Source organism: Setaria viridis, chromosome 3, assembly GCF_005286985.2.
Source record: "Setaria viridis chromosome 3, Setaria_viridis_v4.0, whole genome shotgun sequence".
Lineage (NCBI taxonomy): Eukaryota > Viridiplantae > Streptophyta > Magnoliopsida > Poales > Poaceae > Setaria > Setaria viridis.
This window is the reverse complement of record NC_048265.2, coordinates 18,797,710-18,825,642: the sequence shown is the minus strand read 5'-3', so window position 1 is coordinate 18,825,642 and position 27,933 is coordinate 18,797,710. Positions and strand designations below refer to the sequence as shown.

Sequence of the window (27,933 nt, the reverse complement as noted above, 5' to 3'; positions counted from 1 at the left end):
TCGTATAAATGGCTAATGGCATGATGTGCTTGTTCAAATCTTCCTGTATTCTGCTGAGTCGTGTTGAAAGAATACAACAGTTCAAGAACGTGACCAATACGGCTCACCGCGATTTACATGTAACCCAAAACTTGGATTCTTGGCCAACCTGGCTATCGTACCCAGAAAAGTATACCTGATATAATCCTCAATATCCTGTACCAATGCCTCAGAAATTACAGAGGGGGAACCGAGCTGTTACCTTTTGATCTCCTACAGTCAAAACCTATCTTCTGTACCCAATGGGTGAATGAATGGAGGGCCATTCTTCCCTTCCCATGTCTAGGACCGAAGGTTGCTGAGTATAATCCTTGAAGCATCATGATTTGAGTGCACTTGCAAATCTCAGTGGCACATCATGATGACCGAAATGAATCTGTGGCCCTTGGCGACCTGAGTGGGATGCCATCAGCAGCAGACCTTAGAGGAATTCCTTCAGCGGCGTAGCCATCCTCATCCTCATGTTTAGGAAGTCGGATGGGTAAATTTGGTGGGAGACCTGTGATGTGGACCAATAAGAATATATTATTGATAGAAGTCATTACATGTCATAAGGGAGAGTAAATGTCAGCATACCATCCACCATATCCTTTGTCTTGTGAAGAAGAAAAGTCCCAGAAAGGATCGTAACAAAGCCACACATTTCCGTGACAATTTGTGTCGGATTTTGACGATCCCAGTCCTGCATGCAATCAGAGTTGACATTAATATAGTTCCAAAGTTCACAAGAAAGGGGCATTCACTGGTGCACCTGTTTTGGCTATCCGACATAGCTATCAGCCTTCCTACTATGCTTTCTCAATAATGTGTTTCTTGTGACCGAAAATTTTGTCGCCATCTGGCAGGTTTGCCAGTATTGATTTTAGATATTTATTTACTCATACTGACCAATAGATCCCCCAATTAGTCCTGTTGATAGCAGAGTGGTCCTCAAACTGGACAACTATGATTCTTTGAGCATCTTTAGTATAAAGAATACTGTGGATGAAACCTTAACAAATTTCAGAAACTTTGTCCAAAAAATTAGTCCCTCAAGTTCTGAACACAAAATAAATAATAATAAGTATGTAGTGAAAAAGTACAAAACGATTGAAGCCTACATCCCACTACATCTGGCTTCCCCCTTCCTATGAACCTTGAGTCAGCGATCTTACCTTGAGTCAATAGGTAGGGTCAACTATACCAAAGTGGAAGGGCCACTATCTAAGCTATTGCTGGGCTGTTTTGAACTATTGATTTACTGAATCGTGTTGCGTCTCATTTATTAAGTGGAATTCAGAATATTGGATTTCAACCAGCAAGATAACTGGGGTAACTGCAATACTTGATGCCATCAACCAAAAATGGGAGCAAACAAAATTCAAGTTATCATCAGAAAGATGGATGGAGAGTTTACGGGTTCAAAACTGAAATTTTTGTGTCATGAAAAGATTACATACTTATACGGAGAAAAAAACTGCAAATATTAATTATAAGTTAAGTTTAGTTGGGCGTGTGGAGTTGTACCATCATTCCATCAATGCACAATGTAAAAAATGCCTGCTAGTAATCCAGCACTTGACCCATTCAAAGTAAAGTCTGCTATCCAGCGTACTTATTGATATTTCAGGCTAAACAAGATTATTAAATCAAGTTAGTATGCCTAAGTCACTGTTTAAGACATAAGTCAAAGTTCGGTGTACAATCATGTAAAAAATATATTAAGGTCAGAGTCTGTTACCTTGAACATTATCACACTAGCCAAAATGGTCAAAGATGTAAACATCGTGTAATATATGGGCGAAACAACTGCAGTGTTGAATGTGTCAAGGGCCTGCAAAATTTAATTTTACCAAGTTGAAAATAATGTAGAACAGAGGACAATAGCCACAAGGAAAATATTTTTTATTTGGTCTAACCACAAGACAAATTTCAATTTACATGAATCCAAGTTACTGTACATGACCCAGTATTGATCATACCTTGTTCAGATAGTTCATCTGTGTTACTATGCACGAGACCACAACAAATGAGAACACCCATGTTTGTGGATAGACTAGCTGGTTCATCCCTGAAAATGTCAGCTTCAATGCTATCCCAAGAGCTTTGACACTCATGACCTTCAAAACAAGCGAAAAATAGATGGAAAACATTTATATCCTAGCTTCTTGAGAAGAGTTGTGTATTCACATGAAAACAATTTTTAACCAGTGAGATCCATACCGATAAAGATCCCACAAGAGAACAGATGCCAATATAAACCATGATGTATGTCTGACCATACTGAGGGGCAAAACGGAATATAAGCACAAAAGCTGCTGCAAGCACAATGCCTGCATAGAGTAGAAATGCTGCAGGACAAAATTTAAACCTTAGTACCTGATAAATTAGTATGTTGATATTCATACCACTTAATAAAATAGTATGTTAGGATTCATATGAGTTAACAAATGCACGAAGAAATCAGAGTACCTGGTTCAGTAGCAAGATCCCACACTTCTGCCACAGACTCAATTTGACGTTCAGGAGGGGCATGAAGCACAATAGTTGTCGAACCCACAACACAAAGAATACACCCAAGTATACCAAATATGTGAAGCTTCTCCCGCAGCATAATATGGGCAAGAACAGCACTGCATGAGACACGCCAAAACAATCAGATTTACAGAAAACATAAGCAGTGGATGATGTTACTGTACCAATTGGAGATCACATTCGAGCTTAATCCTTACCTAATAATTATGCTAAGTGCACCAAGTGGAGTGACCAAGATAGCAGGAGCAAATGCGTAGGCTGCAAAGTTAGCGATCTCGCCAAAAATCACTGAAACAGAGTACAGTATATCATTGGTACCATGTAATGGAACAAAGTTGCAATATCAGAACTCTATTTAATCAGAAGGAAACACACACTTGTTATCATTCCCGCCCACCACAGTGGCTCAAGCAAGTATGAGTAGCCACCGACACCTGTTGGAAATCAGCAAAGTAAGTGTAATTAATAACATGAATATTAGAACTAATCTAGCAAGATAGAAGCGGAATAGGCTAGGCAGACGTTACATAACACCAATAGTTGATCAGAGGTCAATTGTACGTAGTTCACCAAGTATCAATGGAAGTTTTAACTCTTGGGTGGCATAAGCCGACAAAAAGGATTTTTACATATCTTTTGCAATCAAAACATTTCAATAACTGAGCAACTGAGCATGTGTTTTTGTCCCTGCTACTCTAGGAATGTTTGTAACTTTGTTTGCGCCATACATATGCACTCACTATATTTCAAATTTATCAAAGCCATACTGAAGCATTAGGAACTAAATAGTCTGGATTGAAATGCATCAGCATCATAACATATGCATCACTGCGCCACCATCATGTGCCAGCAAATCGACTATGCTGCTAGTGATCTTCCAGGATCAACACCAAGTATAAGCAGTTCCTACTTGAACTACATTTTCTACAGACCAGCTCCAATTAAAACCCCAATTCTTGCTTCGCACGAGCTAACCAATCTCCAATGTGCTCAGTGCTTACCACCCAAGTCCTAACTGGGCTCCACTACCACTACACACCTAAACACACCGACACTGCAGCCGAGATCCAGCCCGCGCGCAGCTAACAGATCCAAGCGGCAAACCCAGCACGCCGGCAGCGAATCAAAGCACGGTCGCCGCCTGCTGGACTGGCCAGTGGGAGGGAGGCGACCGGGTCCCAAGCAGAGCCAGAGCCAGAGGCGCCCGACAGAGCCTCACCTGCTCGGACGCCGGCCGCGCCGGCCTTCTTGAGCCCCTTCTTCTTGACGATGAAGCTGGCGCCGATGAATAGGCTGGAGGAGAGCGCGAGCAGCAGGCCCTTGATGTTGTCCGCCGACATCCCCGTGTAGGACTCCACCCACCTCCCCACCAGCTGCGCTCCCCTCATCGCGCCGCCGTCGGCCACTCAGGGGCCCGCCCCCTACTGGCTCCTCGCCCTCCCCCGTCGCGCGCGGCGGCGGCCGCCACCGCGCATGCGAGATCCGGGGGCGAAGAGAGAGGGGAAGGGGCGGTTCGGTTGCTCGCCCTCCACCCTCTGCTGGTGGCTTGGCTTTTCGTCGCCCGCGTGCGGTAGCTGCGCCGTGGCCCGTGGGAGCTGTGGCGGAGAAGCTAGGCCAGCTAGCTACCGTTTGTAGCGAGGGCGCGGGCGCGGCTGCGTGGGAAAGGAAGGGGGGGGGGGGGGGGGGGGGGGGGGGGGGGGGCTGGGGGCGCGCGGCGGCGACGACGACGGCGTCGTCGACAAGGAAAGCGGGGCGTGGCGAGGGCGAGGAGCCGGGTCCGGTAGGCGTGGGTGTTTCCGGACTCTCGACACGCCCGCGACGCGAGTCGTGCCGCGCGGTGGGCGTGGTTGGTCGCGTCGCGTGCGCCGTGGCCGGGTGGTTTGGTTGCCGTGCCGCACCGTGGGCGGGTTTTGGGTGTTTTTGAGGTCGGGACGCGGTGGGTTTTCGAAAGTTCTTTTCGGCACTTTTTTGTTCCGGCGACGCGATCCGTCTGGCGGTCGATGCGTGGCTCGTGGCTGAGGCTTTGTGACTTGTGAGTGCGCTGCGGGACGTGTATAATTTGTTGGCGCCGTTGCAAAGAAGGAATTGCTTTCTTGATCGATATGGTTTGGTGGAAAAGCTTTCGGGGTGCAGCATAAAGACATGTAAATACGAGATTTGCTATTTTGAACCGGTTGTAAATAAACTTAGGTTCAATCGACGTGACACAACATAAGATTCATATCAGGCTTTTATAGGAACATTAGGTTGTTCTAGTTGCTTAGTCTTTTCCAAACTTTTTTTTTTCACTAAACTTCAATTTGCTAATACAAACAACAAGCTTTCTAGTTCTAGTCATCTTCATCCTACTAACGATGTCCTCCAACGCCCTTCAATGTGAGGAAGCCACTTGGTATGTCGCTTCCACCCTTCAATGTGAGGAAGCCACTTGGTATGTCGCTTCCAAGATGCCATTTGATCACATCTGTCGTCTGTCGCTTCGACTCAGTGCTTAACAGCTGGTGGTGGTATGAAATCGTTATAGTGTGGCCACTTGGTAGTAATACATGGTGCTTTCTTTGGGGTGTGTTGTGCTTGAGCTTTGTTGGGGGTGCAGATGATAATTGTCTCCTTAGGATGTATCGGTGTTATATCTTCCTTCTTCTTTACGTGCGTTGTGGGAGCTTTTGTTGTAAAATTGCTAACCTCATGGTTTTGGCCCTGTTTGGGAGGAGAGTGCTAAAATTTAGCCTTGGACTAAATTTTAGCACCATCAAATGGGGTGCTAAACTTTAGCCCTTTGGGATGTTTGGGAAGGAGACTAAATTTTAGCACATGTGTTGACAAAAGACAGATTTACCCTTGCTTTCTCTCTCTCCTTCACCCCTCCTCTTCATTCTCAAAGCGATGTCCTCTTCCTGCGAGATCTGTCGCCTGGTGCCAAAGCGCGAGGCCGCCGCCGCCTCCCGCTGCCCTCCCCCGTCCGCCTCCTCTGCCTGGCCGCTCTACTCGCCCTCAACCTCCTCCTCCAGCAGCAATGCCATGCCGTGCTCGTGGCGCATCTCAGGCGGAGGCGGGACTAGGATCCTGGCCCGCCCGAAGCTCGGGCGCGGCTGCGGAGGGGACATCGCGGCGGGGGCTCGAGCGCGGTGGAGATGAGCCCGAGTCCTCCTCACCGGTGGCGTCCCCGGCGTCGGTGCGGAGGCGGTGGTGTGGCCGGTCGGGCTAGGATCCAGCGGCGGCGGCAGTGGCGGGGGCCGGTCGGGCTCGGATCCAGCCGCGGCGGTGGCGGTGGGGCCGGTCGGGCTCGGATCCGGCCGTGGCGGCGGTGGCAGGGTCGGGCGGTGGCGAGGCGAGGCGGGGCGGGGGGGAGGGCACGGCGGCGGGGCCAGCGGAGGCGAGGCGCGGCGTCGTGGTGGCCCTCGCAGGGAGAGAGAGAGTGAGGGGAGGAGAGGGAGGGGAGGAGGGCAAGGGGGGAAAGTGGATCGGGGGGACCACTTTTTAGTCTATTTAGTTAGTTTTAGCTACCCCAAGGGGGTGTTTGGGAGGCATGGGCTAAATTTTAGCCCCTGTCACATCGGATGTTTGAACACTAATTAGCAGTATTAAATATAGACTAATTACAAAACTAATTGCACAACCCCTAGGCTAAATCGCGAGACGAATCTATTAAGCCTAATTAGTCCATGATTTGACAATATGGTGCTACAGTAACCATTCACTAATGATGGATTAATTAGGCTTAATAGATTCGTCTCGCGATTTAACCTAGGGGTTCTGCTATTAGTTTTATAATTAGCTCATGTTTAGTTCTCCTAATTAGCATCCGAACATTCGATGTGACAGGACTAAACTTTAGCCTCTGCTATCCAACTGAAGGATTAGTAGGACTGTTTGGCAACCCAACTGACTAAAAGTGACTAAAATGATTTAGCACCCCTTGCTAAACGCCCCCCAAGAAACTCCACCAATGAATGAATGTAGGTGAGGATCCCCAATCTCCGTAAGAAAAACCTTCATCCTACTTCTACTTTTAAGACCAATTATAATTGATGGATCATGGTTGCCACCTGGCTAACCCATTCCATTAAATGCTCCTACCGAGTGCAAGCGACACTAGCCATTGATCACCCTCCGTCATGACATCATCTATACTTGATGGTGCATTCGTAGCATCAGCATCGCCTTCCCAACACCTCCAACATTAGGGCATGTACAACAGTGAGACAGCTGCTGTCTCTAAGTTCTTGGAATTTACAACATAGACGGCTAAATAGACAGCTCGTACAATCCACAGACAGCTGCTATCTGTTTTGGCTGTCAACAAATCATTAAATGTTTGCATGCAACCATGATCAATCATGAATAGTATTTCTATATACTATTGCGTTGCTAATGGATAGAAAATAAATTCTTCAAAGTAAAACATATATTATATTATACTATATATTTCAATCAAATATAACATAGATCTTCGTCCCCATAAATCAAATACGACTGAAATATTCATATCTAATTTTTTTTGTTTCCATAGCGATGCCATATGTGTTTAACAAGATCGTCCCTGAGTTGTCTATGCGTTGGCCGTGCTTGGATAGCGGAATTCCTTCTAAGCACCTCCGCGAAGCATGGATTGGGGTTATCACTTGTATGCACTTCAGGCGGGAGCACAATCGTCGTACTTGCATTCTCATTCAAATCCAAGGAAACTCTAGCCAATTCCTTCTCATCCTCCACTATCATATTATGAAGGATAACACAAGCTTGCATTATGTTGATAACATCCTCCCGCTTCCATAACCTTGCTGGCCGATGAACAATATCAAAGTAGGATTGCAATACGCCAAATGCGCATTCGACATCCTTCCTTGCTCCTTCTTGCATCAATGCAAATAATTTGTCTTCACGGGTCTGGGGGGCTGTTATTGTTTTCAAGAAGACCGTCCATTCTGGATATATTTTATCAGCGAGATAGTAGCCCATATCATACTGTTTTCCATTTACGGTGTATTGTACCCTTGGAGCTTCCCCTTTTAGAACATTGATGAACAATGGTGACTTGTTTAGGACATTGATGTCATTCTGAGACCCGGCGGTACCAAAGAAAGCATGCCAGATACGAAGATTATGAGATGCCACTGCTTCAAGAATCATAGTAGGAACACCTTTGTCACCACGTGTGAACATGCCTGCCCAACCTTTAGGACAATTCTTCCATGCCCAATGCATACAATCGATGCTTCCCAACATTCCTGGAAAACCACGAGCCTCATTTTCTTGCAAAATTTTTTCTAGTTCGTCACTTGTAGGAGGGCGCAGGTACTCTTGACCAAAACATTCAATCACACCTACAACAAATTTTCCAAGAATCTCCAAAGAAGTGCTTGCAGCAATTTTTATGACGTCGTCAAGTTGGTCGGCCGGCGAGCCATATGCTAGCATCCGGATTGCTGCAGTACACTTCTGAAGGGGTGAATGTCCCTCTCTACCAGTTGCATCAACTCTTCTAGTAAAATAAGGATCCCAATTACTAAGAGTTTCAACGATGCGCAGGAATAATGGTTTATTCATTCGAAATCTTCTATGAAACATCTCATCGGTGTAGATAGGATTTGTAGAAAAATAATTAGCAACAAGATCATCATGACCTTGTTCTCGACTCCTTGGTATGTACCTCCTTGGTCCACTTTGTCGTCGGCGCCGAGTCACAGACGATGTTCCTCCTTTGATGTCTGCCTTTAATCCATCTCCAATCTGCATCACAAATTCTTCTACAATTTTATCTTCTGCTAGGAAATCTTCCACGGTGAACACCTCTGTAGGATCAAAGTCATCGGCTTCTGGTAGATCATCTTCATCATCGGCAGGTGGATGTGGTTCCATAGTACTAGAAAAACAAAGTTTCTATGCTGAATGAATGGAAGCAAGCCGCCTATTTATAGTCTGCAGCCTATGACTGGATGGAATTTCATACGGGAGATATGCAGTCTGTACGCGGTTTCAAAGGAGACATGCAGTCGGTGGACAGTTTCACAAGGGGAGACATGCAGACAGTGGACTATTTAACATACAAGTAACTGAAAAATCTTGAAACGCATGCTTCTGGCAGATCAGGTGTTTACCACGCATTCACACACATTCACACAAGTAAACATATTCAAACATTCGACAAGTAGACATGTTCACACAAGTAGGTTTCATCTAATGCCTGTGTAAACGAAGGCAACAGGCCATCATCAGCTGGGTTGTTTACTAAAAGAACTAGCAAATATTTTTCTGTTGTCCAGCAGAAGACAACTCACCATGGCTTCCAGCGCCCAAAATTAATTATCCTGTACTTGAAATCATTATATAATCAGTTATCAGCTATTCTATAACTGAAAAAAAATAAAACTACATAATGTGTGCATACCTGACTAGCTCATTTCAGGAAATAAAGACTTCCTAAGACACTTCATGGCAGCAACACGTTCAGCTTTTTCTTCATCAGACATTGAACTTGTATCTTGAGAGATGAGAGAGTTGTAAGCTTGCATCATCTTTGATTCCTTCTCGAGCCTTTTTGCCTCTTTGGTCTCTTGAGCAGTAAGATGAGCCAGTCTAGTGGTTTCAAGCTTTTCAGATGATAACTTCTGTTGTAGTTCCAGTACCTTCATGCGGTTTGCATTTAAATCTTCCTGAATTTTACTAAATTTATCGAGCTTCTCCACATCAATGGCCGATTCCTTTGATTTTCCATCATTATCCAGGTTTGATCCTTTAGACTTCATTTTTGCAGCAAGAGCAGCCTTTTTAGCTGCCTTTTGTCCAATAGGTCGCTCTAGCATTTCTTCAATATCATCATTTTCATCCTTTTCTCCTTCAATGCGATATGACTTTCTTTTACGAGCATTCTTGAGGTCTTCATTATATGTTTTCCACTTTGCCACATCTCGGCATATTTTCCAAACATTCTTTAACACAAAGGGACCTAGCTTTGCCTTCTTGTTGTCTTCCAAATAGAACTTGTCTGCTGTATCAATCCACATCTGATCGGAGTAGCCACTTGTGAATAATTTGCGAGCCTTCAAATATGCACATTCATATAGATCAATCCACCGATTAATCTTGTGCCATCGATCCTTGGCTTGCTTTGAATTTCTTTTCCTCTGTGACGGGATAGTCATGTTGTATGACTTGACAACATCACCCCAATAGTGCTCGTTGTTCCTATCAGCTCCAACGGATGAGTCTGTTGAATTTTTCAACCAAGCCCTCATCAGTTTCTCGTCTTCTTCTGGTGTCCACAAGATCCGCTTCTCTGTCCTGACATTCTCAGTATCACTATCAACTTCAATAGCCTCCTGTTCAGATAAAACTTGTACTTCTTGAGATGAATTTCCACTGTTGTTAGGCTGCAGTGCATCCATTGAGGCAAAACTGACACCAACATCGACATGCCTTGGTGCCTTGAAAGGTGCATAATGAGATGGAGCACCAACAAAATGTGAATTCTGTGATAAATGGGATTGGTTGTTGAATAAGCCCATAAATCCACCAGGAGGGTGTGTGCTGTTGTCCCTGCAAAATTGTATACATGAACTTAATATTCAATGAAAAAGTTCTCTACCAGGGATACACGAGCTAGCATTTCCTTTGTTTTTAGTTAGCATAGATTCAACTTTGATCTTAAATGGCATCCATTTAACAAAAAAATGACTGACTGCACACTGAAGATAATTCTAAATTGACCGACTGAACATATTCAGCTATTGATTCAGTGATCATCACTGAACACATACATGCAGCCACCAATTCTATTGAACTGGAAACATTCAGTACTTTGAAAAAAATCAGTGATTACTAAATACACATTCAGTAATTTAGTTATTAATTCTACTGAAGTGAACACATAGATCTTCTAGTTCCTATCCCAAAAACATTAGCACTATCAGTAACTGGAAAATATAATTGCAGTGCATACCTAGTTAGATACTCTCAGCAAAACAACAAGCAGCAACATATGTAAACTTGTGAATTAGAAAATTAGCAAATATTTTTGGAATTACCATGCTGGATCCCAACTGGATTGTTTCCCAAACGAAGGGGAACTTGGACTGATGGAGCCACCACATCTGCCATGTGAAGAACCAACAACGCCAAATCCGATTGGGTAGCCTTGTTTGCCATGGATTGGTGGAGAATCGAAGCTGTCTGCCATGGATTGAGGATGAATCGAACTTGCCGAGGGGTTGGTTGTTGGGGACGAGCTACTTCCGCGACCGACGAACGCCGCCATCGCACTGTTGCTGAGGCTGACGAGGTTGGGTGCTAGAGCCGAACCGCTTCCACGAGGAACTTTGGTCGCAGCCGCACCCGCCGCCGCTGCAACCGCCCGCGTCGTTCCTGCTGCCACCGCCGTCTTGCTCTTCGAAGGTACCGTGACCTTCCTCTTCGAAAGCGATGCCATCCTGCTAGACATCACTGGAGAGGGAAGAGGCAGCTCTCGGCAATGGCACGCAAGGGCGGCGGAGACTGTCGAGGTGGAGAAAATGGCAAAGACGAAACATATACGGCGGGAGATTTGGCGCGCAATCGGGAGATTTGGCGCGCGCACAGCAGGATCCGCACGGTGTCGACGAGGAGGCGACGCTCCGTACAACGCGCAGCCAGCCGTCTTCTTCGCCTGGGAGCACGAGCGCTTGCCGTCGTCTCCCCACGCGATGGCTTCCCTCTCTCTCTTCAGTTACTGCAGTGAAGCAAGGGGGATTTTGCAAAACTTCTGTCGTGAGACGACGGCTACCACGACGGTTGTACGTGCCCTTAGCCCTCGTTTTACTTGTCCCTACCGCTAAACCTCGCGATCTAATTTGGAATTAGTGAAAGGTGGATATAGTTTCAGGTGCCATGAGATCTAAAAGAGAGGCGCAGCTAAAACTCATAAAATTAAAATTATTTTTGAAGATTCATCCAAAACCATAATCAGCGAGGTCCGGGAGAAAAAAAAAAAGCGAATGAAACAAACAAGTTGGAGTGCTGGGCTCGTGCAGCGCCGAATAAATTGTTTGTTTTGGAAGCTCTTTTTTCTTTTTATCTTAGGTGTTTGGATCTTTAGTTCGGACTAAAATTTATGTCACATCAAATTTTCGGAGGTTAATTAGAAGAACCAAATATGAGCTAATTATAAAAATAATTATACAGATGGAGGCTAATTCCCGAGATGAATCTATTAAGCCTAATTAATCCATCATTAGTACATGTTTATTGTAGCACCACATTGTCAAATCATAAATTAATTAGGCTTAATAGATTTTGTCTCACAAATTAATCTCCATCTGTATAATTAATTTTATAATTAGTCTATATTTAATACTCTTAATTAGTATCTAAACATTCGATGTGATACGAATTCTAAGAAACGAACAGGGCCACGGAGCGGCCACTTCTCTGCACGGTCCGCGCGACCGAGAGCACGTGAGCATCGTAACTTCCACGGCTTCGAGATTGGCATCACCTGCGTGGTGCCTGATGCAGCTTTTGACGTTCTACTGGAGCCCAAACTGCAACAGGAAATATTCTATTGTCAATTTGTCATCGATATACTTTCACGTGGTATTTAGACGAGTTACGTTGGATACCATGCCCCGGAACAGATCCGATCTGGCGTCCTTGAATCAATGTGTACGGTGTGTACATGACTGATCATCAGGGAAGCAACCGATAAAAGCTAAGCTGCGCATTGATTGAGATTGAAGCCTGTAGCTTTTGTAAAGAAGGTTTGCACGTTCGATGAGATGCAACTACTACATTACAAGGTGAGCAGTTGCTTTATGTGAGTGCCGGGATCTTCAGTTCTGAAGAGACCATGATTTGGTCACTGAACAGTGAACACTGGCAAGCTACAGACCTGATTAGAACGAAATGAGGGCAAATTGGCCAAACTAGTGGGTTAATCGGGTTGAAAGGCAGACAGGAGTGACTGGCAGCGATGTTCACCAAACATCAGGCACCATGGCATTTAGCTCAACATGTATGCTCTTCAGCAGACTGACACCATCGAATACCGGAGCATAAATATATCTCTTACAATGTACAGATAAAATTCTACATAAATAACGAGCTAGCCTGCGGAGTCAGTAACTTAGCTAATATGTACACAAGCTGATAATGGCTACAAAATTGCCTTCCCCTCCTTTGAGGGCCCTCCAACTAGACAGAGTTCTAGGCTCCTTAGCAGCTCTCTCTGTAAGCAGCTCCAGCTACTGACTAGTAATTGGCTACTCAGGGAGCTCCACCTGAATTGGCTATCTCAGAAATCAGAATCGTCTCAAAAGCATCCCTGCGTCCTGTGAACATTGCTTCGTGCACAATCATGCAGGAAATAATGCGCCGTCCTTTCTTGTACATTGGATGGATTCAACATTACCCCAAGTACAATGGTGCTGTGCTTGTGCATGGCTGGCAAATTGAAGACAGTTTCTGATTGTCAATAGATCGTTGGATGAATTAAACATTACCCATTGCTCCAGCGGTAATTGTGGACTTCAGGTATCAAGAGCTGCGAACAGAAAATTTGTATCAAGCTCCACCACTTCCAACTGTAATCCTGACATTTTCATAGCCTCTCAGCGTCTCTTGAGTGAAAGATTCCAGTGCTTCAAATATGGGAGCCAGGCCTGATTTCAGATCAGTTGCACTTGCCTCTCGGATTTGTTTCACGGTTTCCTCATGTCTAGCTCTTTGTTCATCCAACCTCTTATGCAATGTATCCAACGCAACCATGCGGTTATCAACCGCCCTACCATTGTCAGCGATGGGCAACACTGTGTTATCAGCTTCCAACTGTCCCTGCAAGCCATGTTCCTTCTGAAGAGACTTGAGCCGCTTTGCGAAATCTCTAGACAGATATTCGGCTTTTAACTTCTGCTGCTGCTCTTCATCCTGCCGCTCCCATAATATATGCACATTAACTGCAAAAGCCTCCATCGTATCTACGATGCTAGCTTCTGATGTCCTTTTCATAGCTTGGCACCAATCATTAGCTGTGATGAACACAGCAGGTGCTCCAAGCCTACCAGGAGAGAACGGTGCAATGCCATCTGGGGTTTCTTCCTTTTCCTGAGGGAGCCATTTCACAAGCCAGCCATTGAGGGTTTCGATATAAGCCTTTTGGGATAGGATCCAATTCCTGAAACAGAAACACCAGTTCAAAAGCTCCATTTCTAGTTCTAATGTAACCTTGGAGGAGCTTCTTTCAGGTCCATTCTTAGGGATGAGGATATGAGATTTAGTTTCAAGTATGGTATGGAATTGCTTCCGGTGGCACTCAAGAATGAACTTCCACATCCTAACAAGCCTGCACCAGAATCACAACTATGTTTTGTTAAAATTAAAAAAAATACCACTGTAAATACTGCTACTAAGACTAGCTGATCTTAGAAGTTTTATCAACAAATCAAACAAAAATACTTTGTACAATTTAAAAAAGATCAACATGCAACAGCAATATAAAACATGCTATTAGGAAAAATGTCGAGTACTTTACATGAAGTAGTGCAGCCATCTTAGAGAAATAGTACAAAAAGACTAAATATTGTATTTGTATAGATTCACTTTTAGTTGCTACCAATGCATGCTTTTAGTGCTTGTTCATCAAAGAACTGCAAATTTTGTTTCCATGTCCTTTACAATCGAATTAGAAATTTTACCTGAACAGCTAGATATTTTCTGAAAGAAGGAAAAAAAAATCTAATACTAGAATCGGCAATTCTAAGAAATATATCAAATATATTCCATAAGAATCACTGATTTTGCCATTATGAAACCCATGGATACTTTGGAAGACAACTATGGAACAGGCTACATTTGGCATACCCTTGGATAAGCGTAACAAGGTGTGGATGTAACTCATCATCTCGTAGTATGTGAATCCTCCTCGAGATAACTTTAGCTGATCTAATGGAAATGTTGATTCTGGTAAGCAGTGTCCTAATTGACGCCCGTGTTGTATCAATCTTGTATGGCTCTGCACCACTAGCATCCAACTCTTTCAAGCGCTTCCATTCTTTGTCGTATGTAATCCTCAATCTCTCTTCCTCCTAACATAATTTTTGAAAACTGCTAATAAGATATTCATGAAAAAGAAGTGTTACTCCGCACATCTAATATGACTGAAATAACATACCATAATTTCCTTATGAAGTCTTTTCTCCCACACGTACAGCCTATCCATTGTTGCGGAGAGAGTATTAAGTTCAACATCGCTGGAGAAGTCGAATCTTTTACTCAAATTTTGACTTCTTTTGGATGAATTCATTGCTGATTGTTCCAAGTTCTTCGCTGGTGGCTCGGATAAGGAAGAAAATAGCAAGGCAAAGGTCCCCATCATCCGTGAAAATATCACTGCGTCAAGAGTAAGGACTGAGTTATTTAACCATGCCACAAAAATCTATGGAAAACAGAAGGTAGGAGAAGAACAGAGCCCACAGTTTGATATAACAATAGCAAACCATCCGCATACTACCTTTCAAATACTCAAATATGATTCTTGCAATTGGTTGACTAATGCCAACAAAGTTGATTTGAGTTTGATGCAGTCTTATGGCAACTGAACAAGCACAAAATAGTCAATGGAATGAAGTATACTTACATCTTAAGACTTTATTCCTTGATCTGTACTGCATCCTCCCGACCTCAAGGATCCTTGCTACGTCTTCTCCGCAGGCAGCCACTGAGTTGAACTGTTCCTTTATCTCCTGAACAACCTCGGCAACATCTCTTGTCCCAATGTTCTCCGGTGGCCGTACATCTTCGAGTACTATGGATGAGTGATCCTCCGAGCTCACCTTCTTCACCTTCCCTTGATCATCACCTGGTGGCACCGGTCCTCCTGTTCTAGCATTGACATGGTCACAATCACAACTGCACACACTCTCCTCCCCTGATTCAAGTACCGAAGCACTATCCACACTCTCAATGTCAACCTCTTTGTGCTCCATGGACACCTTCACCTTGGCGCTGACATCCACATGGTCAATCCGGTTCGACGCTGTGCTCTCTACCGCCTTCCTCGCCTTTACAGACTCCCTCATCGATTCCATCTCCGTCTCCTCCTCGAGCTCCGGGATCCCCTCCCTTGCCCTCACCTCACTCGAGTTGGGGCTGCTCGTGAACGACCCATTGGAATCGTACCCTTTCGCCTTACACTGCGGAAGCTCCTGGTCATATGAATCGAACGGGTTAAAGAAGTCCCAGGGTGACGTCTCCGGCATTGGCATTGGCGGCGGCGCCGCCGGAGGCTCCGGCTCCCGGCCACGATCCTCCACCGGCTGATCCCCCTCCGGCGGCAACGGAACGCCGTACATGGGGTTGGTGTACCCGTAGTTGTACCCCATGTAGGACGAACTGGTGGCGAAGTTGCCGTAGCCGTTCGGTTCTTGGTACACCGTGTTCGCCGGCGTCGAGCTGGCCTTCATGTAGTAGTAGCCGGGAAATGTGGCATTTTGGACTGCTGTGTTTGGGAACGAAGGGTAAGGGTTGTAGGAAGCATACTCCCAAGGCATCTCCGGCATTGCCAGTCCCGGCTGATGGATTTGGCGTTCTTGGGGATCTCCGTGGCCGTGGTCGGGCAGGGGAACGCCTGAGCGAAGGACAGGCACCGGCTGTGGGGGTATCTCGCCGTGGCCACCGCCGCCGCAGCCCCCGGGGGCGGCGCAGGGGTCCGGGGAGGAGCCGGGGTCGGAGTCCGAAGCGTCGTCGGAGTGGAAGTGGATGTGGGAGTGGCCGGAATCGGTGTGCGGGGTGGCGGAGCCGGACGCGGAGGCGCTACGCTGCTTCTTGGGCTCGTCGCCGTCGTCGCCGCCGTGGTCCGAGGGCCGCGGCAGCGTGAGCACGGGCGACCCCGGCGGCGTGGCGGCGTGGTGGTGGCTCGCGAACCGCGCGAGCGCGTCGGCGACGCGCGGCAGCGCGCGGAAGTAGGCGGCGTGCGCGGCAGCGAGGTGCGCGCGGCGGTCCGCCGCGGCGCGCAGCAGGTCCCGGCGCTCCCGGCAGAGCGCGGCCGCCGGGGACACGTCCACCGCGTCCAGCCGCGAGCTCTGGCACCCCATCCCTTTCCCCCGTCCGCCCGCTGCACCGCACCTACTCCCTCGCCGGCGCTGGCATTGTCCTCACACCCACGACGCCGCGAGCGCGAGCCCGGGCGAGACCGCAGAAAACAGAGGGGAAAAACTGTGAGCGAGCAGGCGCCAGAAGCAAGGTGGCGTGGGGCGTGGCGTGGTGAGGTAGAAAAAAAATGGTGGGCGAGCGCGGCGAGGCGAGGGTGGCGACTGCCGAAGAGGAGGCCGAGGAGGAGGAGCGGCGTGCGCGCGCGCGCGGGAGCGTGGCCCGGGCACGTGGAAGCGCAGCGGGAAGGGTGCGTTTATTACTGAGCAGGCACCAGGCAGCCAATGAACCAGGCACTGGCACTGGCAGCGGCTGGGATGAACACGAACGAAACCGTGCAAAGCCAAAAGATGCATCGCGATGCGACGTGCTCGGAGCAGCAAAGTACGGAAACTGCTACGGGTCTACGGCCACGTCCCTCGTCCGTTTCAGCGCGGGAGCGAGCAGCAGGAACGCCGCCCTACGCTTGCTCAGTGCTCACATCACTGGAAACGGAAATACGTTAAAGGTGCAAGAGGGGCCATGCGTTTGCACGGGCTGAATCAGCCATATCTTTCTGATAGTCCAGCGATTGAGAGAGGCTAGAGATCGGAGGATAAAGCTACAAAAAGATCGATTCTTCAGCAGGAGCACGAGATGCAAAATCATTGCATGCTTGCAGTAATGTCCGTCCAGCCTCCAGAGGGCAGAGGCTTCCGCTGACAAGTGACAAGACATAACATACTGGGTCTGTTCGCTTCAGCTTATAAGCCGGTTGAAAAGCCGAAACGGCTGATTTATTGTGAGAGAAAAATACTGTTCGGTGGCTGATAAGCTGGCTGAATAAGCTGAAGCGAACAGACCCACTGTTAAATTTGCGTTCCGTGGCAAATCCAGCGTAATCATTGATCCTGAATGGGCGGTATAATCCGCTCATTTACCCGTCCGCCCTGCTGTGCTGGACGCACATCCCCGCGATCTCGCCGCCGGCACGTTTCGGCCCCCGGCGGAACCAACCACTGTCAAACACAGTTACTGCGGCGACTGTCTGTCCCGTGTGCACTCTGCAAGCCCTGCGGTGCTTCCGGCAACGTCGACCGAGCACATAACAAACAAGTAGTAGTACTGGCACAGGCGCGCGCACACACACACCTCCGATTTTATAATCCCTGACGACGAGCGGATCAAAGCCAGCTGTGGATCAGCGGATGTCAGTCGAGCCTGCCTGCCACGGATCACGGATGTGATCTGAAGAAGTTAAACCCTCGTCTTTAATCGGGGTCAACACTGCGGCAGCGCAGTAAACCCGTCGGGTCAATACACTGCGTTCCTCGAATCCCCGCTCGTCACAGTGTGAGGCGGATCACATGGCGAAGCTGTTCGGCGATCGACAGCAGCTGCGGTAAATCCAAGGGCACTGTTCTAGATTCTGACGGGACGCGTACTGGCAGTACTTCCAAACGCCCCATGCGGTCGCAGGCTTTTCCCCTCTAGCCTCAAAGCCAGGCACATGCGCGTCACGCTAATCACTCATGGCGATGGCGCCTCTGATCATCCGAAAGGAGCCCAGCCGAGCTGAGTTCTCAAGTCACAACACATGGCCCTGGCCTGACGGCTGACGCTAAGATAACGTTTCCAAATGGATCGATCGGCAGATTCAGACGCCCGGCCAGGCGGCCAGCTCGCGATCTGATCGTGCTCCTAGTGGCCATTGCGAATGGAGCAAGCAAACTGCAGTCGAGTTGATGCAGCAGGAGCAGCCTTGGGTGCAGATCTGAAGGAAGAGTAGTACTAGTAAGTACGTGGCGACAACAAGAAGCCTCGTATGGAGTGGCACTGCTGTTACGGGGTTAAGGGTTGATTAAGGAGCCCGAGGCCGAAGCGGGCGGCAGAACGGAGTGCGGGGCGCTTGGAGAAGCACGAGGGGCATGTGACTGTGAGGCGCGCGCGAGGGCGAGGACTTTCTGCCACCACACGACGGCGCCAACCCGTCGCCGGAGCACGTTGTTTAGCCCCCTCGAGCCCGTACGCCGTGTGGAGTTAACTAGTCTGGTGATGGTACTAATCGTGGAATTACTGTGCGCTCGTCGGGGTACCGCCGGTTCCCGAGGCTGAAAGCTGCGGTGAAAAGTGAAAGCGGCGAGCGAGATCCCAAGGACGGGGACAGGTCAAAGCAGGGCGCATTGACGGATCGGACCGGCGACAGGCGGTGGGTCCCGATGCTCCGGCGTTGATTGTACTACTCGCCACTCTCCCACCGGTGTCTATCAAGTAGCGCCACGTTGGAATTATGCGTTAAATCTAAAGTATAAAAAATATATTAGTACCTAACTGCTACGGCTATATAACCAAATTCTAATTCAAACGGTGTAATCCACAGCATACTCGTATAAACGGTGTATAAAAACAGCATAAGCAAAGTAGATGTAACCAAAACTTCTAAGCATGTAATCTTCTTGCACATGATGTAACATATCCAATCTATGGACTTACATATTAAGCGCTCCATCCTTGCGTAGACTCGGATACAGGTTACTCGGTGCAGTGCAGTTCATCGATGAGGCAGCACAGAACATAGTCGATCGATTTGAGCGATCACGCAGTTGCGCTGTCCAGAAACCTTATTGTCGTCGTCAGCTCGTAGATACCGCTCACCCTCCTCCTCGGTGCACACCAAGGAGAAGAGCCCACGGCACACTTCATCAGATGGAAAAAAGGAGTAGAGAAGGAATTCGTGGGTCTCTTAAGTATGTGTTCCTGGACGTATCCAGGACTTCTTATAGAGAAGACGGCAGCCCTCTACTGACCGTTTCTGTTACAAAATCATCCTACTAATTGGCAGTAGTAACTGTCCAATTAACTCGGGATTAAAGGCATTGACTGTGTGTTTATCATCTCCAATGACAATTGTTAAAAAATTACACGCAAGCGGTTGGTTACATGAAAAACAACGTACGCGTATACGTTGTGTAACCCAAATTCCATTATCTCCCTCAGTACGTATTAAAAAAGTGAGAGTGCTCTCTTATTTAAATTGACTTCCACTAGAAGTATGCACTCATGCTTTAGGACCTCTCTATGGGCCATTTTTCCAACGCTCCACTCCACGTCCGCCGCGTACAGTACGGCGAGCATCTCGCGGCCGGGCCGCCTCGTCGCTCACTCGCTCACACACCAACACTCACCGGCGCTTGTCGTGTCGCCGCTGGCTCCCTGCCTCGTCCGATCGTGCGTGTACCCGAGGCTCGCTCGTCGCGGCACCGACGGCGACAGCCGACAGGGGAGCGCAAGCACTTGAGGCACTCGACGACGCGCGCACCGGGCGCGGTTTCCTGACGACTCGTTCGTACGCCACCACGCCCTTAGTCCGACGACGACGCGCAAGCAGAGCAGCGCGGCAGAAGGGAGAGCTGTCGCCGGGGGCTGGGGCGTTGGGGTGACGCCCGGCGGTGGGGTGCCCCGCCCCCGCTTGCCGGATGCGGCAGGAGCAAATGGCCGCTTTCTGCTGACGGCAAGGCCGCAGGATCGCGCAGAGGCCAGAGGGCCGAGGGGGTAGGGGACGCCGGGACGGACGAGCAGCCGAGCATGGCGCAGGGGTAGGCGGGGTAGGCCACGAGGGCCGTAGCGGCTAGCTCTGCCACTGAATTGTATGGCGATGCGGCAGGATGCCTTTCTGGTTTTGCTTTTAATAATGCAGGCCGCACGGCGCGCAGCAGAGGCAGGCTTGGCCGCTTGGGGTCCGGTGGCGGTATGGGCGCGGGCGCCCGCTGGCCGCCGCAGGGATGTGTCTGTGACCGGTGGACGGAGCCATGCGTGTCCGTGCTCTTGCTGATCAATCTCGTCGGAGAAGGCAGCGCAGTGAAGTACTGTTACTGCGGCGGACTGCGGAGGCTGTGCAGGCACGAGTCTATGGGGACACAAACCGGATGTCCATGGTGAATTCTTGCACTCGTCTCTGAAGATCAAAGACTTTGGGTACCGAGACTCCCCTTGCCTCGCCTCGCTGGCACGAGAACCAGCCGAGGGGTGTTAGATATTAGGTGCTAAACTTTAGCGGTGTCACATCGGATGTTTGAATGCTAATTAGGAGGACTAAGGGGGCGTTTGGTTCCCTTTGCTTATTTTTATCACGTGTCACATCGAATGTTTAGATACTAATTAAGAGTATTAAACATAGACTATTTACAAAAGTAATTACATAAGTAGAGGCTAAACGGCGAGACAAATCTATTAAGCCTAATTATCCATCATTAGCAAATGTTTACTGTAGCAACACATTATCAAATCATGGACTAATTAGGCTTAATAGATTCGTCTCGCCGTTTAGCCTCCACTTATGTAATGTGTTTTGTAAATAGTCTACGTTTACTACTCCTAATTAGTATCTAGATATTCGATGTGACGGGTGCTAAAAATAAGCAACCGGAACCAAACCAGACCTAAACATGAACTAATTATAAAACTAATTGCAGAATCCTATGCTAATTCGCGAGACAAATCTATTAAGCCTAATTAATCCGTCATTAGCAAATGGTTACTGTAGCACCACATTGTCAAATCATGGACTAATTAGGCTTAATAGATTCGTCTCGCGAATTAGACTCCATCTATGCAATTAGTTTTATAATTAACCTATGGTTAATACTCCTAATTAGCATCCAAACATCCGATATGATAGGTGATAAACTTTAGTGCGGTGTATAAATCTTGACAGCAAGACGTCCAGACGAAGCAACCAAGCATCCGCATTTCCTTGCTCGGCAAGACTACACAGTGCTAAGCAAACGCATCAAGCACCCCCTTTTTCTAAGGTGATATTGAATATTAGGGGTGTTTGGATACCCCATGCTAAACTTTAGCACATGTCACATCGGATATTTGGATACTAATTAGGAGTATTAAATATAGTCTAATTATAAAACTAATTGCACAGATGGAGTCTAATTCGCAAGACGAATCTATTAAGCCTAATTAGTCCATGATTTGACAATGTGGTGCTGCAGTAAATATTCATTTTCATTTAAAATTAGAGATAGATCCTAGTCGGTTAGGAAATTGGTTGTAACAGGCTATAAATAGCCATCTTTAGAGATTTGGAAACAACACATCAATCAATACAAACAATCTACTTTTTCATCGTACTTTACTTTGAAGTCGGCGACTTCGCCAATACTTCTTTCTTTCACGAGTTCGTACGAGTTGGCAGGGCTGCATCAACACGATCTCCAGCCGATTCTGTAAGTTCCGTTTATTGAGTAATATCTAAGCTTTAACTTCGGGCGCATCGCTGTCGTTTCGTTTAGATTTATTCACTAGTTATCGATATTTACTAGAATTATAGGTTTTGTCTACTATTCTAGTTTTATCCCCAGTTATCCAGCTTGAGATTTTAACTATCGGCTCTGTTGCTGTCATTTTCATTCATCATTATCGCATAGCCGATTAGATCTATTTCAAGTGTTGCCTTTGTAGCTTTGTCTAGTTTACTCTAGTGGTTTTCTTCGCAATCGCTACGTGATTGTCGGCTGTATCATAGCCGATCATCTTTATATAGCAAATCGGCCGATTCGCTGATACGCTTTTCGGGACAGATCGGAACCTTAGCCGATCGGAACCCCTGAAATTTGACACGTTTTCTTCCTTGCCAATCAACAGGTCAGATTGGCTGGCACGCCGCGCGAACCGCACCAGGGCGATCACCCGAACAGGAGCTAAGCAGATTCTCCCGGGTCGTGTGTCCGACGCTGAGGGTCAATCGGCTGACTTTTAGCGCCAACACACTTTTGGCACGCCCGGTGGGACCACTTCAACATCCAACATGTCAAAAGCTGCCGAGATCTCCGAAGACACTGTCATCGAGGTGACGGAAGCGGATCTCAAGGACGATCAGAAAGAAGAGTTAGCAAAGCATATGGAACAATACAAGAAAACATGCTTGCAATCTTTCAGTCGTACCAGGAGCGGGAAGACCGTCAAGAAAGCTCCTCTTCCAACTCACCGCCAGATCACCATCGCTGAGGATTCGGCCAAGATGTCCGATATGATCCAACAGTCCGTCTATCAGGCTTTCATCGACCAATCCTCGGTGATGACCAACATTGTGTACAACGCCGTCATCAGTTCCCTAGCCAACGGGGTAACTCAAGGATACTAGGGGCCAACGTACGCCCCGCCCATTGTAACCTTAGGCAGGAGCTTATCAGGCACGTCTCACTCGGCTCCTCAGCCGATACTGACACAACATGGAGGACACAACACTTCACCACCTTCGATGCCTCCAGGATACAACGGTGCGCCATGTTTTCAAATACAGGCACCGCCTCAGCCTACCCAGATTTCTTCCATGCAATCATTATCCTCGAACTTAGTGCCTTGGGGGGCACCAGCAACGGCGGCTGCTCTGGATCAATCGGCCGGTTACGGAGGCTCTCCGATCCAGACGCCATTCCAATCTGCCGTTCGGCCGACCGTCCCACAATATCAACCGGCCACGTCAGAAGTCGGCTGGGGGGCAGATGCTACCGAAGCACTCAGAAGTACGGCGCCTATGATGCTGTACGATGGGATGGCGGATTCGCTACGCCAACAATTGTCAACCACACAGCCGGCCACGTTGCCGCAGAATCCGCCACACGCTTTGATCCATCACCCGATCATCCCACCGCCGATCCACCAACACGTGCCGATCCCTCAACCAGTTGTTTATCAACAGGAAGTGGATTGGACAGCAAGGATAGCGGAGGTAATTCATGATCAATTCGGGTTGAAGCCGAAGGTACAAACCTACACGTACAGAACGCCATACCCACCCGCCTACGATCTACTGCCGTTTCCCCATCGGTACAAAGTTCTTGACTTCACCAAGTTTTCGGGACTAGACAACACCTCAACTATGGAGCACATAAATAGATTCATCATCCAGTGCGGGAAGGCCGCTACACAAGATGCTCTGCGGGTACGTCTGTTCTCATCGTCCCTGTTCGGATCGGCTTTCCAGTGGTTCACTATGCTATCGCCCAATTCCATCGTTACTTGGGTCGACCTGGAGAAGCAATTCCACAAATACTTCTACACAGGAGTCCACGAGATGAAGCTCTCAGATTTGACTAGCCTCAAGCAGAGGAGCGACGAGCCAGTGACCAATTATGTGCAGAGGTTCAGAGAAGTCAGAAACAAATGCTACACCGAAGTCCTAACCGATGCGCAGCTGACCGATATCACCTTCCAAGGTCTCCTGCCATACATCAAAGAGAAGTACACTTCCCAAGAGTTCGAGAGCTTGAGTCAGATCGTTCACCGATTGGCCGGTCAAGAAGTACGACCTTTTGATCAGCGGAGGAATTTTCAGAAGAAGGTGGCGTACTTGGAGGGATTTAAATCTGAGGAGGAAGCAGAAATCGGCCTAGCAGAATGGGTCAAAGGGAAGAAGTCGATATCATGTCCTTTCGGGAAAAAAGAGCCAGAAGCGTTCGGTTTTGACATGTCCAAGGCCGACAAAATTTTCGACTTGCTTCTCCAGGAGGGCCAGATCAAGCTCTCACCTTACTATACCATTTCGTCGGCTGACCAACTCAAAAAGATGAAATACTGCAAGTGGCACAATGCCACATCTCACGACACGAACGAGTGCAAAATCTTCCATCAACAGATACAATCGGCCATTGAGCAAGGCATACTCAAATTCGAAATCCCGGCAAAGCCAGCAAAGCCGATGAAGATTGATCAGCATCCCTTCCCCACTAACGTGGTTGACACGGGAAGGAACGTGCTTCTAACCAAAGTGCTGATGTTGGAATCGGCCAAGAAAAGCGAAGCTGTGGACCTCAGGAATCAGGCTACGGTTGAAGATGTCAAGGGGAAAAGACGGGTTGACGACGAGGGTGAAGGATCGAAAAGACCGTGCAGACCTATTACCTCCCAATTCTTGCTCAACAAATATCAGCGGCAGTAGGAAAGTTCGAGATATCGCGAAGAAATAATGCGACGACACGAAGATCATTGGCGATGTCCGTTCTTCGTCCACTGCTGGGAAAATAACCTTCGGTTGCCATCGGCCGATAATTGCCCCGAGTGCAGCGGTCCATATCGCGGCAATCGCCCGTTCAAGAGGTCACGCTCCAGAGATAGAGGATCAGAGCCGATCAGCAGAAACTGGCACGAGCAAGAGGATTGGCGCCTTTCAGTGCATGATCGGCTGGGGGGCAGAGTTGACCGGTATGATCGGCCGGGAGGCAGGATTGACCAGCACAAGCGACTGGGGGGCAGGGCCAGCGCACACGATCAGCTAGAGGAGATGGCCGACACCAGGGTGTCAGATGAAAACCCCCTAGGACGGGAACCGGACTGGGAGCGCGCCAGACCGCCGGCCAAACCGGTGAACCCCAGGTGGTGCCCTGATGGATTGACCAAATCCCAAAAATGAAGGATCCAACATCTGCGCTAATTGGAACAACAACAAGAAGAGAAGAGGCAGATGGTGGATAAGAAGGATGACATGTCTCGAGTCTGGCGCCCCAAAAGAAACAACAATGAAGAAGGCGACAATCAGGAATTGGCAGCTGACGTCAGCATGGTGTTCATCTTGCCGATGGAGTTCATGGCTCCCGCCGATCGGGACGACATGATGAGGATGGAGGAATAGATGGCGCAATTGGCTTTGGAGCCAATGACAACCACTTTTGAGAAACCTGAAGATGAAAAACGGCAACACCTCAAAGCACTGTTCCTCAAAGGACACGTCAACGGTCGACCTGTCACCAGGCTACTAGTAGATGGAGGCGCTGCAGTCAACATCATGCCGTATGCCATATTCCGGAAACTGGGCAAAAGCAATGAAGATCTGACCAAGACGGACATGATGCTCAAGGACTTCGAAGGCAACGTGTCTCCCTCCTGCGGGGCACTCTACGTCGATCTCACCATCGGCAGTAAGACCCTTCCCACTACTTTCTTTATTATTAATGGCAAAGGGTCCTACAATATGTTGCTCGGTCGCGATTGGATACACGCGAATTGCTGCGTCCCGTCTACAATGCACCAATGCCTCGTACAATGGGTCGGTGAGAAAATCGAGATAGTCACTGCCGATTCCGCTTACAGTGTCGCTGCGACCGATACACAGCAGTGGAGCTGCAAATACGTCAAGTGCATATCCAGTAGGACTTGGGACACCGATTTCCTGAGAGTGTCCGATTTTGGCCTACAGCCGATCCGAGCACTCGGCTCTGAAGATTCAGATTAAATGGATCAATTCGTCCGAGAAGATGGGAAGCTGGGGCACGGGTTTACGTTGGCCGATTCATTGGAGATGGTAGATTTAGGTGATGGCACCAAACCAAGGCCGACGTACATTAGTGCTAACCTGGATCCCGAATACAAGTATAAATTGAAAAAATTATTAAAAGAATTTAAAGATTGTTTTGCTTGGGAATACCATGAGATGCCTGGTCTAGATCGGTCCATTGTTGAACACCGGTTGCCTATAAAACCAGGATATCGGCTTTATCAACAGCCCGCATGACAATGCAATCCTAAAATTCTACGTGATATAAAGGCCGAGATTACAAGATTGATTGAAGCGAAATTTATTCGGCAGCGCCGCTACGCCGAGTGGATTTCTAATATTGTACCCGTATACAAGAAAAATGGAAAGCTGCGCGTATGCATTGACTTCAGGAACCTTAATCAGGCTATGCCGATGGATGGGTATCCAATGCCGACAGCCGATGTGTTGATAGATGCCGCCGCAGGACATAAAGTCATCAGTTTCATGGATGGTAATGCTGGGTACAATCAAATATTAATGGCCGAAGAAGATATTTTGAAAACGGCTTTCAGGTGTCCGAGCCACCTCGGTTTATTCGAGTGGGTAGTAATGACCTTTGGATTAAAGAACACCGGCGCCACATATCAACGGGCCATGAATTATATATTTCACAAGCTTATTGGTGCACTGGTGGAAATCTACAACGATGACGTCGTGGTCAAGTCAAAAGGACATCAGGAGCATCTGGCCGATTTGCGAGAGGTGTTGGAGTGCACGAGGAAGCATGGTTTGAAAATGAACCCGAACAAGTGTGCATTCGGCGTGTCGGCTGGACAATTCCTAGGATTCCTGGTACACGAGCACGGAATAAAAGTCAACCGGAAGATCATAGCCGCCATCAATAAGGATGTAGCCCTACAGAATAAAACTGAGCTGCAGTCCCTAATCAGCAAAGTCAACTTCATCAGAAGATTTATATCCAATTTGTCCGGGCGTATTCAAGCTTTCACTCCTTTGTTGAAGCTGAAACCCGATCAGGAATTCGTGTGGGGAGAAGAACAACGAAAAGCATTGGAAGACATCAAACAATATCTGGTTTTGCCACCTGTATTAGTCCCACCGCAAGCTGACAAGCCGTTCAGACTATACCTATCGGCCGATGAGCGGGCTATCGGATCAGCACTGGTACAAGAGTTTGAAGGAAAGGAACGGGTAATATATTATGTTAGCAAAAGACTTCTGGACGCCGAAACAAGATATTCCTCGGTAGAGCAGCTGTGCCTATGTCTGTATTTCTCATGTACCAAACTCAAGCACTACCTGTTATCGGCAGAATGCATAGTCGTGTGCAAAGATGACGTAGTAAATTACATGCTATCATTACTGATTTTGAAAGGATGGATTGGAAAGTGGATCCTAGCTCTGTCAGAGTTTGACCTAAGGTACGAATCGGCCAAAGCTGTCAAGGGTCAAGTCATGGCCGATTTCGTGGCCCAGCACTGCGGACCGGAAGTTGCTGTCGTTGAGCCAGGTCCATGGACTCTATAATTCGATGGTTCATCATGTGGGGCTGGATCAGGAATCGGCATCATTCTCATATCGCCTCGGGGGGTAAGTTATGATTTCTCTCTGCCGATAGAAGCATCCGCGACCAATAATCAGGCGGAGTACCGAGCTGTCTTAAAGGGTATTCAATTGTTGAGAGAGATCAAAGCCGATGCGGTGGAAAGTTTTGGGGATTCCATGCTCATTGTGGATCAATTGACGGGGAGATCTGAATGCAAAGATGATGTCTTGAGAATTTACTACGAGGATTGCCTCCAACTTTTAAAGGAATTCAAGTCTGCGGTTATTGAGCATATTCCTAGAAATTACAATGAAGAGGCCAATAGGCTTGTCTAACACGCGTCCGGGTATCGGCCGATTCAGGGTGCCATGACTCTGGAGCTTGCGGCCGACGATTGGTGAAAGGAGATCGCCGATTACTTGAAAGATCCCTCCAAGAAAGTGGATCAGCG

At 47.8% G+C, this 27,933-nt stretch overlaps 4 protein-coding genes across 5 annotated transcripts; all 4 read right to left on the bottom strand.

The window, feature by feature from the left end:
- Positions 1–26: 26 nt before the first annotated feature.
- LOC117850444 (probable magnesium transporter NIPA4) lies at positions 27–4,221 on the bottom strand. Of its 2 annotated transcripts, none has more exons than XM_034732270.2 (9): positions 3,773–4,217; positions 2,931–2,987; positions 2,751–2,841; positions 2,491–2,651; positions 2,242–2,369; positions 2,001–2,138; positions 1,760–1,852; positions 616–721; positions 27–538 (listed from the first exon to the last, which is right to left on the bottom strand). In XM_034732270.2, the coding sequence occupies exons 1-9, from the start codon at positions 3,939–3,941 to the stop codon at positions 396–398; spliced, it is 1,086 nt and encodes a 361-aa protein (XP_034588161.1). In that variant the 5' UTR covers positions 3,942–4,217; the 3' UTR covers positions 27–395. The 2 variants fall into 2 exon arrangements, with proteins under 2 accessions (XP_034588161.1, XP_034588162.1); XM_034732271.1 differs by lacking the exon at positions 27–538 and adding an exon at positions 1,546–1,649 and having other exon boundaries at positions 3,773–4,221.
- A 2,823-nt stretch (positions 4,222–7,044) lies between these two features.
- On the bottom strand, positions 7,045–8,711 carry LOC140222105 (uncharacterized). Its single transcript, XM_072292304.1, has one exon. The coding sequence runs from the start codon at positions 8,413–8,415 to the stop codon at positions 7,045–7,047; it is 1,371 nt and encodes a 456-aa protein (XP_072148405.1). The 5' UTR covers positions 8,416–8,711.
- Positions 8,712–8,948: 237 nt separating this feature from the next.
- Positions 8,949–10,810, bottom strand: LOC117849108 (uncharacterized). Its single transcript, XM_034730703.2, has 3 exons — positions 10,581–10,810; positions 9,981–10,092; positions 8,949–9,926 (listed from the first exon to the last, which is right to left on the bottom strand). Exons 1-3 carry the CDS (start codon positions 10,808–10,810, stop codon positions 8,949–8,951), a joined length of 1,320 nt encoding a protein of 439 aa, XP_034586594.2.
- A 1,739-nt stretch (positions 10,811–12,549) lies between these two features.
- On the bottom strand, positions 12,550–16,927 carry LOC117850751 (uncharacterized). Its single transcript, XM_034732611.2, has 4 exons — positions 15,161–16,927; positions 14,696–14,913; positions 14,386–14,609; positions 12,550–13,867 (listed from the first exon to the last, which is right to left on the bottom strand). Exons 1-4 carry the CDS (start codon positions 16,614–16,616, stop codon positions 13,090–13,092), a joined length of 2,676 nt encoding a protein of 891 aa, XP_034588502.1. The 5' UTR covers positions 16,617–16,927; the 3' UTR covers positions 12,550–13,089.
- Positions 16,928–27,933: the final 11,006 nt, after the last annotated feature.

What these genes read in the sequence shown, in the direction of transcription:
- LOC117850444 (XM_034732270.2), bottom strand. Translation starts at nt 3,941, where the DNA reads ATGAGGGGAGCGCAGCTGGTGGGGAGGTGGGTGGAGTCCTACACGGGG. An exon ending in CGCGGCCGGCGTCCGAGCAG is followed by an intron (nt 2,988 to 3,772) that starts GTGAGGCTCTGT and finishes GATTTCCAACAG; the next exon opens with GTGTCGGTGGCTACTCATAC. An exon ending in CTAGTGTGATAATGTTCAAG is followed by an intron (nt 722 to 1,759) that starts GTAACAGACTCT and finishes GATTGCATGCAG; the next exon opens with GACTGGGATCGTCAAAATCC.
- LOC140222105 (XM_072292304.1), bottom strand. Translation starts at nt 8,415, where the DNA reads ATGGAACCACATCCACCTGCCGATGATGAAGATGATCTACCAGAAGCC.
- LOC117849108 (XM_034730703.2), bottom strand. Translation starts at nt 10,810, where the DNA reads ATGGCGGCGTTCGTCGGTCGCGGAAGTAGCTCGTCCCCAACAACCAAC. An exon ending in TCCAGTTGGGATCCAGCATG is followed by an intron (nt 10,093 to 10,580) that starts GTAATTCCAAAA and finishes ACAATTTTGCAG; the next exon opens with GGACAACAGCACACACCCTC. An exon ending in CTCATTATGCACCTTTCAAG is followed by an intron (nt 9,927 to 9,980) that starts GCACCAAGGCAT and finishes GATGCACTGCAG; the next exon opens with CCTAACAACAGTGGAAATTC.
- LOC117850751 (XM_034732611.2), bottom strand. Translation starts at nt 16,616, where the DNA reads ATGGGGTGCCAGAGCTCGCGGCTGGACGCGGTGGACGTGTCCCCGGCG. An exon ending in GACTTCATAAGGAAATTATG is followed by an intron (nt 14,610 to 14,695) that starts GTATGTTATTTC and finishes AAATTATGTTAG; the next exon opens with GAGGAAGAGAGATTGAGGAT. An exon ending in CTTGTTACGCTTATCCAAGG is followed by an intron (nt 13,868 to 14,385) that starts GTATGCCAAATG and finishes ATTCTGGTGCAG; the next exon opens with GCTTGTTAGGATGTGGAAGT.